Genomic DNA, 13,398 nt, shown 5'->3' with positions numbered 1-13,398 from the left:
CTGGTGTATCGGGAGATCGCAGCCAGATGTATCTTGATGGAGGCGTGAGCCAGTCCAGCCTTGGCCAGCGACAGTAGGTACAGCAGCACTTGAGGGGCCGTAATCCGTAGAGGGTTAATCTACTGTGCACAGCACCAGACAGAGAACCTCTTCCACTAATGTCTGTAGCACTTGAGAGTTGAGGACGCCCTGGCTTTTGCAAGGACCTCTCTGCATTCAGCCGGGATATCGTACCCTCCAAACTCTAGTGCTGCAGGAGCCAGGCCTGCAAGTTCAGCTACTCCGGGTCATGATGAAGTATGGTGCCTCCTTCTCTGGAGAGAAGATCCGCGTCCGTCGGCAGCTTGACTGGTGGGGACGCTGACAAGTCCAGACGGTTCGGGAACCAGACCTGCCTCGGCCACGCCGGTGCGACCAGGATCATCCTGCACCGGAACCTCTTGAGCTGGTTGACGAGTCGGAGCAGCAACGGCGGGAACGCATATAGGAACAGGCCGTCCCAGGGGAACGAGAAAGCATCGCCCATGCTCCTCGGCTGGGGAAATCTGCTGGCGAACCTCTGGCACTTGGAGTTCGTCCCCGTCGCGAACAGGTCGATCTGGGGTTTTCCCCATTGTCGGAAGAGTCGATCCACTTGATCCTGATGTAGTACCCACTCTTGGCACGAGCGCAGCTCCCTGCTGAGTGAGTCGGCGATGGTGTTCTTTATCCCTGCCAGATGAAAAGGCACCAGAAACATCCCTTGGGCGACGGCCCAATGCCACAGATCCTGGGCTTCCTTGAGAGGGCTGGGGATCTGGTTCCTGCCTGCTTCCGGATGTAGAACATCGTGGTGGTGCTGTCGGTGAAAATTCTCACCACCTTGCCCTTGAAGGACGGGAGAAAGGACCTGAGGGCCCAAAACACTGCACGGAGCTCCATGATGTTGATGTGGAGCGTCTTCTCCTCCGGGAGCCAAAGGCCTCTCGCGTGATGTTCTCCAGTGTGTGCCCCCCACCCTTCCAAGGAGGCATCTGTCATCACCGTTATCTGGTGGGATGGGGTCTGAAATTCTGTGCCTGCCGTCAGATGAGCGCAGGTGCCCCACCACCGGATCGCTCGTCGGAAGGTCTCGTCGAGCGGCATCCCGTCCTCGAAGCTGCCCATCGCTTGGATCCAGGGGGAGTCGAGGAACTCTTGCAGAGGGCGCATCCGGAGCCTGCACAGGTGCACAAGATATATGCAGGAGGACATCATCCCGAGGAGGGATTTGATGGACCTCACCCTGGCCACGTCCGTGGCCAGCAGACGCCTTCGTCCGTTCCTCCGACGGTGAAGCCAGACGCGTCACTGTGTCGAGCTTGGCTCCCAGAAACAGTGTGACTTGCGACGGGACCAGGTGGGATTTGGGAAAGTTGATGGAGAATCCCAGGTCCGTGAGCAGCTGGACGGTCTTTGCTGTGTGATCCATGGCAAGCTCCCTTGGCCTTGCTCGGAAGAGCCAGTCGTCCAGGTAGGGGTAGACGTGGATCCCCTGCAGGCGCAGCTGCGCCGCCACCAGTGCGAGGCACTTGGTGAACACCCTGGGTGCCGACTTCAATCCGAACGGGAGGGCCTTGAACTGGTAGTGCCGTCCTTGGACCACAAACCTGAGGAACTTTCGGTGTCCTTTCAGAATGGGGATGTGGAAGTACGCATCCTCCAAATCCTCCAGCTGTCCCGGTCACCTGGAGGGTGACCATCCGGAACTTCTGTGCCTTGATGTACTTGTTCAGTCGTAGCAGGTCCAGGATGGGGCGCCATCCTTCTGTCTTCTTTCTTACTAGGAAGTACCTTGAGTATACTCCGGAGTGCCGGAGCCTCTTTGCGACAAGCTCGATGGCACCGTTTTTGAGCAACGCCCTTACCTCCAATAGCAGTTGAGGGACGTGATTTTCCTTCCTGAACATGGGTGGAATGCGGGGGCACTTATTTAGAAATTCGAGGGCGTGCCCGTAGGCCAGGGCATCCAGCACCCAACGGTCGGTGGAGATGGACTCCCACACGCTGACGAACTTCGCCAGCCGGCCTCCCACCGGGTGCTTCAGTGGGGGCCCGACACCGCTGTCGGTTCAATCTTGCTTGGAGGACGCCTTGATGCCTTGGCCTCCCTGGCGACGACGGCGGGGCCCACCCGACTTGCCTCTTCCTCTATAGGCTTCCTGCGACAATGAGTGGGCCGCTTGACGGTACCTAGAGGAGCCACTGCCGAATCCCTTGGAGGCACCCTGCTTGCCTCCGGTGCTCCGAAAGGACGGCCTTCGTTGCCGGAGAACGCCTAGGGCCCTAGCTGTCTCCGTGTCCGCCTTGATTGGAGGGACTGATCCACCGTTTTCCCAAGCAGGTTGCTCCCATCGAACGGCATGTCCAACACCTTGGCTTGTACATCCTGGCGGAAATCCGTCGCCTTGAGCCAACCTCGTCGTTTAAGGCAAACGCCGTTGCCTAGCTGGCGGAAACCGGTGTCGGCAATGTCCGTTGCCACTTCGCCTTCTTGCAAGATCTCCAGGGCCTCGGACCTCTTGTCATCCGGTAGGAAGTCCAACAGGGGAGTGATCTTGTACCATAACTCCCTGTCGTAGTGGGCCACGATCGCGAGGGCGTTGGCCGCCTTAATCGCTGTTGCCGCTGACGAGATAACTCGTCGTCCCATTGCGTCCAGCTTCTTCCCTTCGCCGTCAGGCGGGGAAGTTGACGTTGAGGCCGATGCCCCCCCCGCTTTCTTCTTGGCCGCCGCTGAGACGACCGAGTCAGGGGTCGGTTGTGCCCTAAGGCACAAAGGGGCCCAGTCGGGGACCCGGTACTTCTTCTCGTATCGATCCCTCTTGGCAGGCGTCGTAGACGGGTTCTTGAGAAGGGCGAGACCCTCGTCCCAGATGTCATCCAGCAGAGGCACGGCGAGGACTGCCTTCCTCTTGGCCTTGCGCCGTTGTTAAAGGAAACCTTCCTTCTTCTTCTCTTCGGGGCAGAGCTGAAAAAGCTTGGATGCCCTGGCGATCATTGCATGGAAAGATCTGATCTCTTCAGACGGGGAGGCCCGGGCTGGTGATGGGAGCTCCGTCCTGTCGTCACCGCCGTCGGTACCCGTCGTGGCCGTGTCCGTTCCTCTGTCGTCCCCAGGGACAGGGGACGTGGGTAAAGGCCGAGAAGGCCGCAAGGGCTGAGAAGGCGGAGCTGGATGGATCGGTCTTCTCTTGTTCGGGGGGCTTCCTGCCGGGCCCGGCTCTGGTTCCTCCGTCGAGCCTGGTTCCGGATCCTCCGTCGGTGGTAAGGGCAATCTCGTCCTCATCTCCGAACATAAGGATTGTATTGCCAACAAAATGGCCGCCGAGTTATCCTGCGGCTCCAGAAGCGACGGGTGACTAGGACCCTCGCCAGTGCCGCCGTCACCCTCGTCGGGATCCCTCCCTTGGGAATGGGCCTCTTCGACGCCCTCGTCGAGGCCCCCTAAGACTTCTACCAGCTGCTCCTCGGATGCGGTGTCCACAATGGCCACCGCCCCCCCCTCTTGTTCCGCCGGGGTCTTCACGGGGGTCTTTTCGATGGGTCTGAAAGAGGCTTCCCTCCGCGGAGGCAGGGAGACTCTGGGCCCCGAGGTCACCTCCACTGGTGTAGCCTCCACAGGCTGCGCCAGGGCCGCCGCGACTCCCTCGATAGAGGCCTTGGCCGGGTGAATCAAGGCCTTCACCGCCTCAGGCGTGCTTGAGGCCTTCACCTTGGGGGGCCTCTCCAGAAGCTTACCCGGGTTCTCGGATTTCCTCTTCCCCGAACCAGAGCGTTGGCTCGTGGTTGATGGTGCCGGGGAAGGCGTGCCCTGCCTGGCAGCCGAAGAGCCCGACCGTTCGCCACTCCCGGTGCCCACGGACTGGTGGTGGTTTGCCTTCTGTTGGGGCCCCGTCGCCGGTGCGCCCTCACAGGACTTAGAAGACCGCTCGGACTTCTTCTTCTTCTCACCTGACGGACTCCTTCCTTCCAGCCAGTTGGAGAGACAAAGGTGTAGGTCCCTGATTGTCCATTCCGACATGTTCCTGCAAAACGCACAGTCCTTCTCCACGTGCGTTTTGTCCTCATGAAGGCAGTAGAGACATTTCGAATGCTCGTCTTCCTTGAACACATTCTGTAGCTGGCATCCAGGGCAGACCCTGAACAGCTTTCTGGGAGTCGAGCTTCCTTTCTCCTGGGTCATGTTCGGGTAGGCAGCAGAAACTTCTGGAATCCCCCAAGAAGCGTAACTCGACGAAATCTTCACCCTTGAGGGGCGTAGAAAAAATCTGACACGGATACCCGTTAATCGGATGTAGAGACGGTGGAGCTTGAGGCTCTATTTGACCGAAAAATGAGAAATTCTCTTTGAAAAAGCGTGAAAACGCAGCAAAAGCTCGAGAGCTAAACACGAGGACTCCCAACACTTGAGCGTGTGGTAAAAATCTGAAGATGGCTGCCAGAGGCGGGGCTTAGAGAGAGGGCAGTCATTGGCTGGGGGCAGTATGACACAGAGACCAGTGATTGGTTACTACTGAGAAAGACAGATCAGAAACGAAACTGATACTGATTTTTTCTTTACCGAGGATTCCCGGCCTGACGACGGGGAATATTCATGAGCATGTGAATCCATGCCAGACCCCATGCTGAAGAACTGCAGAAATTGGCCCCATGTACAAAAAAGGGTAGATGGGAGGAACCCTCAAATTACTGCCCAGTCAACGTGGGAAGTAAGATTTATGTAAGAACACTACTGCGCCACCTAGAAGAGTGGGTTCAGGAAATGGGACGAATTAACCATTTACAGGCAGGATTTCAAACGAGGATTAGCACAGTGAATCAGTGCTTTCCTCTGCCGCTGCTTGTTAACAAATATGCAGGTCCCAGGAAACTTTACCTGTGCATCATGTCTTCTTTCAATAGCATCCCACGAGCTACTTTATGGAATACTGTTAAATGCCTGGGGAACACTTCAACACTACTCTGGCCCCCACATTATATTGCAAACTTAATAATGGAGTACTTATGGAGTAATAAAGCAAATCTTGGCTACTCCAACAGACGCTCCCACAATAGGGGCGGTAGGTGGTCCCCAATTCTTTTGTTTGTGGATGATGCAGCACTGATCTCCCTTACACCCATGGGTCTAAACAAACAATACTTTTTGATTAATTCTGCAGGGAAAATGGGTTGAAGATAAACACCAAAAAGATTAAAACAATGGTATTGGGGTGAGATTGCGAGGTTGCATATTGGTCAGTGTTAGGCAGAAACCTGTGCAGTTCCCTTAGGGAACACTGCAAAAGATTTAAGACTACAGGTATAGCAGTAAACCCACTTGGTAGCAGTCTGTACCACCCAGATTTACCTGGTAGCTGTGGCTGAGCAGTCAGACTTCCCTCAAGAAGAGTTAGGCAGTATGCGAAGTATACACAATAGGTACTCAAACACAATAGTACAAGCAAACACTGACCAGAGCTTGGTTTCAAAAGTATATAGTTATTTATTTTAAGAACACATAAGTTGAAAACACTCTAGCAATATATAGTAAAACACTTCAAACACAGTTATATGGAAAGCAGTCCCAACCCTTATTCCTATCTAGACAACTCTAGGTTAACATCACATAATTCAAACAGAGGTGAGTGCTTAACTTTAGATGACACTCTAGTAGGTTCAAAGAAGGGAGAGAAAAAGCAGGGATAGGCTAAACACACCACTCTAAGGTCAAGAACACTTTCAATAGGCTCAAAGAAGCATAAAGTCACAGGTGAGCAAAAGTCACTAGGCAGGGCCCACGCTTAGAGCAGACAGAGCGAAAATGTGCCCAAGATCACACCGTTATTAGGGATTCAGAGTCTTGCAAAGAGTTCAGACGGAGTTTAGAGAGGCTTAGAAAGTTTAGCCAGGGTGTCCCAGGCACTCCCAGGTTCGAAAGCCGGGGGCTAAAACTACCCCGTACAGTCGGTGGCAAGGGAAGCCAGGCGGAACACGGTACCTTAGACGGGAAGGATCCTCCAGCGGTGGCAGTTGTTCCAGGCAGTGGCAGCAAGGCTCGACGTCGGTCAGGGGAGAAGAAGTTCTCGCTGAAGAGCAGAAGAAGAAGGTCGTTGCACTGCCCGGGAAGAAACCAGCCGCGGAGTCCTCCGGTTAAAGGGTTGTACCGACTTTCGCGGTTGTGGTAAAAGTGTGGTATTCCGGTTGCCGGGGTGCTTGGCACGGGCAAGGCGGCCACGAGATACCTCGAAGAAGCGAAAAGAAGGTGAAAACTGGTTGTCCCCACCAGTCAAGGGAAGGAGCCACTCCGTTAAGAGTTCTCCTCGGTCGTTGGGAAAAGTGGTGAGACGGTTCAGCAGGGCTCCACCGGGTGGTGTCGTCGCAGCAGGTCGGCTCAGCTCTTCCCTCGTCGGATTCTTGGTCCTGTGGCGACTTCTGAAGTTCCAGTCCCCAAAGCCCTGCTTTTATGCAGCAAACCCCCATTCACCCAGCCTAGCTGTCACTCAAACATGCTAAGTGGTGAGCCGGCCGGCTCACCACTTGGGCCAATCAGGACGGAGTGCGACTTGAGTTACCAAGGTAACTCAGTCCAGGGTGCCTAAATCCCCCTCCACCCCTCCTAAGTACCCCAGACAGAGTGGCACCACTTTGGAGGGCTTCTGTGGAGAAGCCCGCCAAAAGTGGGACAAAGGGCTCCACTTCGGGTCAGAGTTACAGAGGCGAACGCCAACGCCATTTTAGAATCAAGTTTTGGCAAAAAATCCCAACCGGAGTTATAATAATAAATATATAAACCGGCGGTATGTTTGAGGCTACCGTAAATAAATAATTAAATGTGTTAGCCTAAAACAATGGGAAATCCCATAGGAAAATATTCGCGGTCGAATATAAAAAGTAGTTTCCACTGCCACCAGCCAAAACTCGATCAGAGGGGACGGAGACGTGCCCCCTTGACTAACAGACCCTGGGGCAATCGAATTGCCCCAGCCAGTACGTCCACAATATGATGGTTTGTACTGGTTCTGTTCAGGATTTAAGACTAGTAAAGTCTTTGGTGACTTTACATGCCCTGGGAGACAGTAGTCAGTCCCAGGGTATGGAGTCTATGTTGGGGAGTCCCTAGGACACCCCTGGGTTACGGCACAGAGGGTGCTGTGTAACCCACATCACAAAAATACATGAGGCCCTATGGAGTAAAAGACCCCATAGCCCATTCAACACAAGGTTTAACCAAGAAAACACACTTCAACATGCCCAAGAGTGAGGGTAAAAGAGTCTCACTCTTGGCAGGAGAAAAAAAAGAAACCCTAGAAATCCAGCAAAGCTGCTGGGGGACTCACTAGGTAGGGAAATTCAGCCTAAACAGAGAATTCTCCCTAACAGTCAGTCTGTGAACCAATTGAGCAAGTTAAATCAGGGGGAAAAAAGGACATCGGGGAGCCAAATTGAGAAGGCAGGCACTATGCTGTCAAGATACAGCAATATCATTGTAGGATTTACTAATTGTAAAGATAAACTATGGTTGAAGCTGGAAAGCTCTGGGATGCCCAGAAGAACTACTTTATTACCTGAGGCTTTTACATCACGATACCACCGCTAGACATAAATTAGACTCTCAGGGTACTATGGCTAATCTTATTAGCCAAAATAGGAGTTAGCAGGGCTCTGTGACAGTTCCCTTTTTATACAATCTGTATACTTACGATCTCCCTATTTCTATATCTGCAGTCTATAATTGTCCTCCCACAACAGGAGCTACGCACTGCCCTGTACTTGCTTATGCAGACGACCTTATAATCCTGGACCATACTTTTAGCGGGTTACAAACGTCGGCTAATGCACTTTGGGAATACGCCGATACTAATGGCTTAATCATTAACTGTGGAAAAAAACAGAGTTAATGGTATTCTCGAGAAGGAAATTTGCGCACCCAAAATTAGTTATACAAGATCTTGAAATAAAATATACCCCTATATATAAATATCTTGGAGTAGAGATTGACGCCATAGATCAATATTCTTCCTGTATACAATCTCGAAAAGTCAGAGCAGCGCAATTAACATCATTGATATACCAATTCACCATCAAGAACTGCGGATATACGTTTTGGGGAGTTCGCCAGTTGTACAGGCAGGTATTAGCTCCCATGATAGTCTATGGCCTGGAGGCTTTATTGTCAATTGATCTGAAATGGCTTCAAGTGGTTGAGGCCAAATTTTGGAGGAGGATATTGGGTCTACCTCAGTGTATACCGATGTCGATCATCAGGCCTGAATTGGGACTGGCTTCCCTAAAATCTAATCGTTATGAAAAGGAGAGCGGAGATGTATCGAAGGATGAACAACAACCCTGTGTATCCGCTTATGGCATCTATTTATCAAGAGATTTCCAAGGAGTCGTTTACATATCTCTTAAAAGATCAGATGGAGACCTTTTATAAGGAAATATGTTGGTCTTCCAAATGTAGGGGAAACGACGACTCAATGAAAATTGCCTTGTCTGAAAAGGTTGATCTCTGGGACTGGTTGGAAAACTATGAGCACTTGAGTAAACTTAAAAAATATCACTTTGTGCATTACATGATGTATACATTTAAGATCCCACAGAAATATATGAACTTGTGTCCTTCCAGCAGACTCAGACAATGTCTTCTCCTTTTGAGAATAGACCATCTGCCGGTTCTAGCGAATAAGGGAAGTTGTAGACAACTGTCCACAGCCGAAAGATATTGCCGGATGTGTACAAATTTAGCCGTCAGTGAAACAACAAAACATCTGCTGAATGACTGCCCTTCTCTTATAGATACACATATATATTATGCTATGGAAAGTATGTACAGGACTTTGAATTGGTGGGGGAATCTCCGTTTTGGTTCTGCTGTGTTAACTCCTTAAATATAAAGATACACATAGCAATGTACAACATATGGCCTAAGATCCAGAATACTCTGGGCATAGCTATTTAGGTTAACTAACCTGATGAGAGCATTAATCTGGCCGGATGGAACTAAAAAATGTTCTTACTCGTATAGGTTGTGATCTACTTAAGCAGCCTAATTATTTCTATTTGCCTTTTATCGAGATGTATTATAATTGTAACAGTAATTATTATCTTTGTATGCGTATGTAAAGCCTTTTGAGGAAATGAACTTTTGTTAATGGTTACTTTACGAAATGTGAATTCATTTTGGACAAGTTATTTATCAATGAAATATTTTTCTCTGTATTTTTTCTTTATTTAATTTGAAAAAAGGATTATGTGTAAAATTTCTACTTAAACGATATCACATTAATAAATAAATTATATTGTAGGATTTCAGGGGGAAAATGCTCGGCGGCTGTGACGGAAACAGAAAAGTATAAGGAAGGCACAAGCACGACATGCTGCCCTATATGGGTTTGAACCTTTAGGAAGTACAAATTCCACTAGTCTATTATCCACTGAAAATAGGTTTTTAAATAGTGTTTTGGGCCTCCCAGCATCCACCCGCACACTACCTTTGCACGTGGATGTGGGATTGCAGACTATAGAATATGTAATAAAATTGAATCCAACTATACTGGGTGAAAATCTGGAGCTCCCCATTTCTCTCTGTTTACAGGGAGGCACTAAAGGATCTTTTATGCCAGGAAGATGGACAAAGATGGACAAACAGGAAAATGGTGCCGCTATGTAAAGAAAACAGTATCCGTTGTGAGAATTAATGGTATAGACCAGAATCTATGAATAATACCACTATGGGGCGAGTGAAGAGGATTTACAAATTGGCTGAGGAAGAGAGAACGATGGGCATGACGATTAACTCACATGCATCTAGCTTATACTGGAGCAGGAAATTGATATGGGATGCCGAAGGGTATTTTGATGTTTTAAGACCAAATTATGCATGCACACTTTATATAAAATTCAGGATGGGAACGATACCCCTGGCTGAACGGAAAAACCATTGGAATCCAAATATGATAAATTAATGTCACTGTGATAATGCAGTAGTTGAAAGCAGTAGTTGAGAATATTTCACATTTTCTCTTTGTGGATCTTAATTCTAATGTTAGGAACTTGAAACGGTTATTCCTTAAGTATGGAACTAGGTCCTACAGAGAGGCGCTGGACTACTGCTATTGATCAGATAGGGAACGTATAGTCTATGCAGGGACTACGTTCTTCTTTAGGCCCCGGTCAATAAGAAAAAAGGAATAGACTTTAGACACATAATTAGGGTGCTGCCCAGTCTGGCTTTTATGAATGACCCCGGCGTATCTATTTAGCTATTTTTGTTATGATCTGTAATTAATGTATTTACTGCTATTTGAGTCAGATTTTAAGTACCCTTATCAATTATATGTGCGTGTGTATTTATTACTGTGTCTATTTGATGGCGTTGAGCCGAATAAAGATATGGAATGGATAAATTGAAAAGTTGTTTATTGCCTTGCCGAACTGACAGACCAGATATGTAATTTCATGCAAAGTGATTCTTTGAGAAAGAAGGTGTAGCAGTTGGAGTAAAATACACACATGACAGAATATAACCATTTTCTTGGTGGCTTTAACAGAAAATCTACAGCTACAGATTGTGTCATCCTCTCTTGAAGAGATCCAACTAGATTTACAGCTATACAAAGGGTATATGCTTGTAAGGATGCAATCAGCAGGTGTCTGTTTAATAGGGAACAAGTATAAAGTATGTGGTTGCGTGCTCTTGTAATTATTTAGCAAAGCAAGGAACGTATCGGTGATATAGTGCAACAACTGACAACCACATACTTTTTTTATTGTAGTAGCTGTAATTAAAGAGCTTTTCAATATAGTACAATGATCATAAAGATACAATTATTTCATATACAAATGTAAAACAATGTTCATGATTCAATTCCCAGATTCATAACCTAAACAGAAAACAATACAACAGCAAACCATAAACAAATTGCGAAGGGAAAAAAAAGAAAAATCATATGTTCACAAATTACAAGGACAACCTAAATGCTAATCAGTACTTTCAGTTTATGTTTACCATCAGCGCACATATTTTTGTTGTCTAAACAGAGGCGCTGAAATTGTCTAAATTCAAGAATTGCAAAAAGTTTATAGTCGCCCACTGTATTATGTTTTTGCCTGAACATAAAAGATACGACCAACGAAGATCCTGATTAACTTGTTCTAACAACGACACAGCATTTACAAAATTAGTTTTACATTTTTTTTTACTTTGGACACTGGCATAAGAGATGTTCAATCAATTCAATTGCATTCTGATTTTCACAAAATCTACAAAAACACAAGGAACTAGGTATTAGCTTCCTTTGTACTTGTACCTGCCTAGTTGCCCATAAATCAAATTGAACTCTTAGGAAGGCTGCTGTAAAAGCCGCAGATGGTGATTTTAACAGATAGGATTCGGTCACTTTAAGATGTTTCGGCCAAAACCTATATCTGCACTGTTGGAGGTATTTTAGACATTGTGTTCTCGTAGCTATCCAATCGCATCTATAAATTAATGTTTTTGCCTTGTCTGGATTTCTAACCAGCATGTCAATCGATATAACAGCATCTGCTAGAATTGTACAGATTTGATCTATCCATAGTTTGGCAAATTTGGTGCATGAGGAAAACATATAGGTTGCAATCACATTCAGCATATTATTTGATTCAAATCCTACAAGACATTTCAGAAAAAGTGCACAAAGACGCAACAGATCGAGAGCATGAAGCGAAGTTTTTCCCAGTTTGTATCGCAGCCACGACACTTGCACACAATGAGGCAAATGCAGAACTGCTCGCCAAAACCTGGCTTCTAATTTTCCCAAATTTGGTATTTGCCAGATTGGTAACGTTTCAATACCATATAGAATCGTAGGGATCGCTTTGAGCTTCCAATACAGGATTGCAGGTTTGATTGTAAACTTGCCATAACGGAATAGTATCATTTTTGCCTGGGATATTGCCGTCTGTAGTTTCTCTTCTATGCTCTCCATCTGCCTCTTTGGAATAGTCCCACCCTCAAAGATCATTCCAAGGTAAGTGTATTCACCGACTGTCTCAAGTTTGGTCTGATTGATAGACCACAGGTACCCATCGCGATTGTTCTAATATGCGGAGTATTTCACTATTTGAGGTTTTTTTGTATTAATTGTTAGCCGATTCAATTCTAGATATGAGTTGAATTCCACAAGCAATTTTTGCAGTCGTACCAGAGTTTTGGAGAGAAGGACAAAATCATCTGCATATTTTAAATTTGGATAGGTTTGCCAGTTAACATTGTAGAGTCAGACAATATGTGTGAGAAAATGTGTTGTAGATCATGCACAAGGGAATAGAAGATTGCTGAGGCTAATAAACAGCCTTGTTTAAAGCCACGTGCGGTCTTAATTGGGGCCAATAGAAGCCCTTCCAAGGTAAGACGGATGTGGATTGAGGTTTGAGTGGAATGCGTGAATAATATCTTGTAATATGGTTGGACAGCGTCTCTGTGGTTTAGCCATGAGTAGCATGCGGGAGATGGAGTCGAAAGCTGCGTGTAAATCTCCATACAACCACAGACTATAGTTTGTTTTTGTTAAGGTGGCACATGCACCCTCATATTCATTTTACCTGTCAAGTTGCAGCTCTAGAGAGGAGCAGATGTGCAATCAGAAATCATGCAGGACAGTCCTAAGGGGACAATTTATACACTGTCACCAAGGGCATTATCAATCAGAAGTGAACAGAGCTTGACGGGAAACTAAGTCAATGCTCCTCGGAGAGGGAAGAATGGAGTGGAGGACTACACACACAAGTGATCCACACCAAGGAGGTTTGTTTCTTCCTGTGTCAGAAGGGAAGACCACAGGGCAAAACAGCCCTCCTCTGTAGCATAGCAGACATCATGCCACCCCCCCATGTGACCTCACTGTTGAGGCTCAGAGTTTGCCCTAAGATGGACGAAGAAACACCCAGGCCCTCCCCAACACATTTTGCAGGGAATGCGTTATGCCACCGACTTTCTTTTCTAACCACACACCACCACATGAATGGTAGCTGCTGATCTACATTCCTCATCAAACTTACTCTGTCTTTCCTATGGGCATTTTTCACTGTGCAACTGCAAAGCAGAACTTGAAGCAGAAATAACCAAGTGTGCAAAGGATTTTCAGTGTGCATTTTCTAACCTGGTAAAAGCTTTCGTGCCGCTTCCTCTGCCATCCTCAGTAGGGGGCCAGTGCAAGGCCATCCTGCTTCCACTTCAATACCAGCCTTCTTGGAAAGGAGGTGGGCAGATAGGAGGCCTCCAACCACTGCAAAAAATGAAAGTCTTAAGCATTAATTTAAAAACATGAGACTGGCACTTCAATGAACAATTCATTATTTTCATAAATTCCCTATTCAGGGATATAAAGTGGCATTGTAAATTGGTTTTTCTTT

At 47.5% G+C, this 13,398-nt stretch overlaps 1 protein-coding gene across 1 annotated transcript in view; it reads right to left on the bottom strand.

Moving 5' to 3' along the window:
• The window catches only part of EDEM2 (ER degradation enhancing alpha-mannosidase like protein 2), a 411,530-nt gene that overhangs the window by 182,004 nt on the left and 216,128 nt on the right, over positions 1–13,398 (bottom strand). Inside the window, exon 5 of the mRNA XM_069652257.1 lies at positions 13,146–13,271. Coding sequence (XP_069508358.1) covers positions 13,146–13,271 — 126 coding nt within the window. The remainder of the gene's footprint in view (positions 1–13,145; positions 13,272–13,398) is intronic.

The sequence above is a fragment of the Ambystoma mexicanum genome, chromosome 3p (assembly GCF_040938575.1).
Source record: "Ambystoma mexicanum isolate Mex_15411 chromosome 3p, UKY_AmexF1_1, whole genome shotgun sequence".
Classification (NCBI taxonomy): domain Eukaryota; kingdom Metazoa; phylum Chordata; class Amphibia; order Caudata; family Ambystomatidae; genus Ambystoma; species Ambystoma mexicanum.
This window is presented reverse-complemented; position numbering and strand designations above follow the sequence as displayed.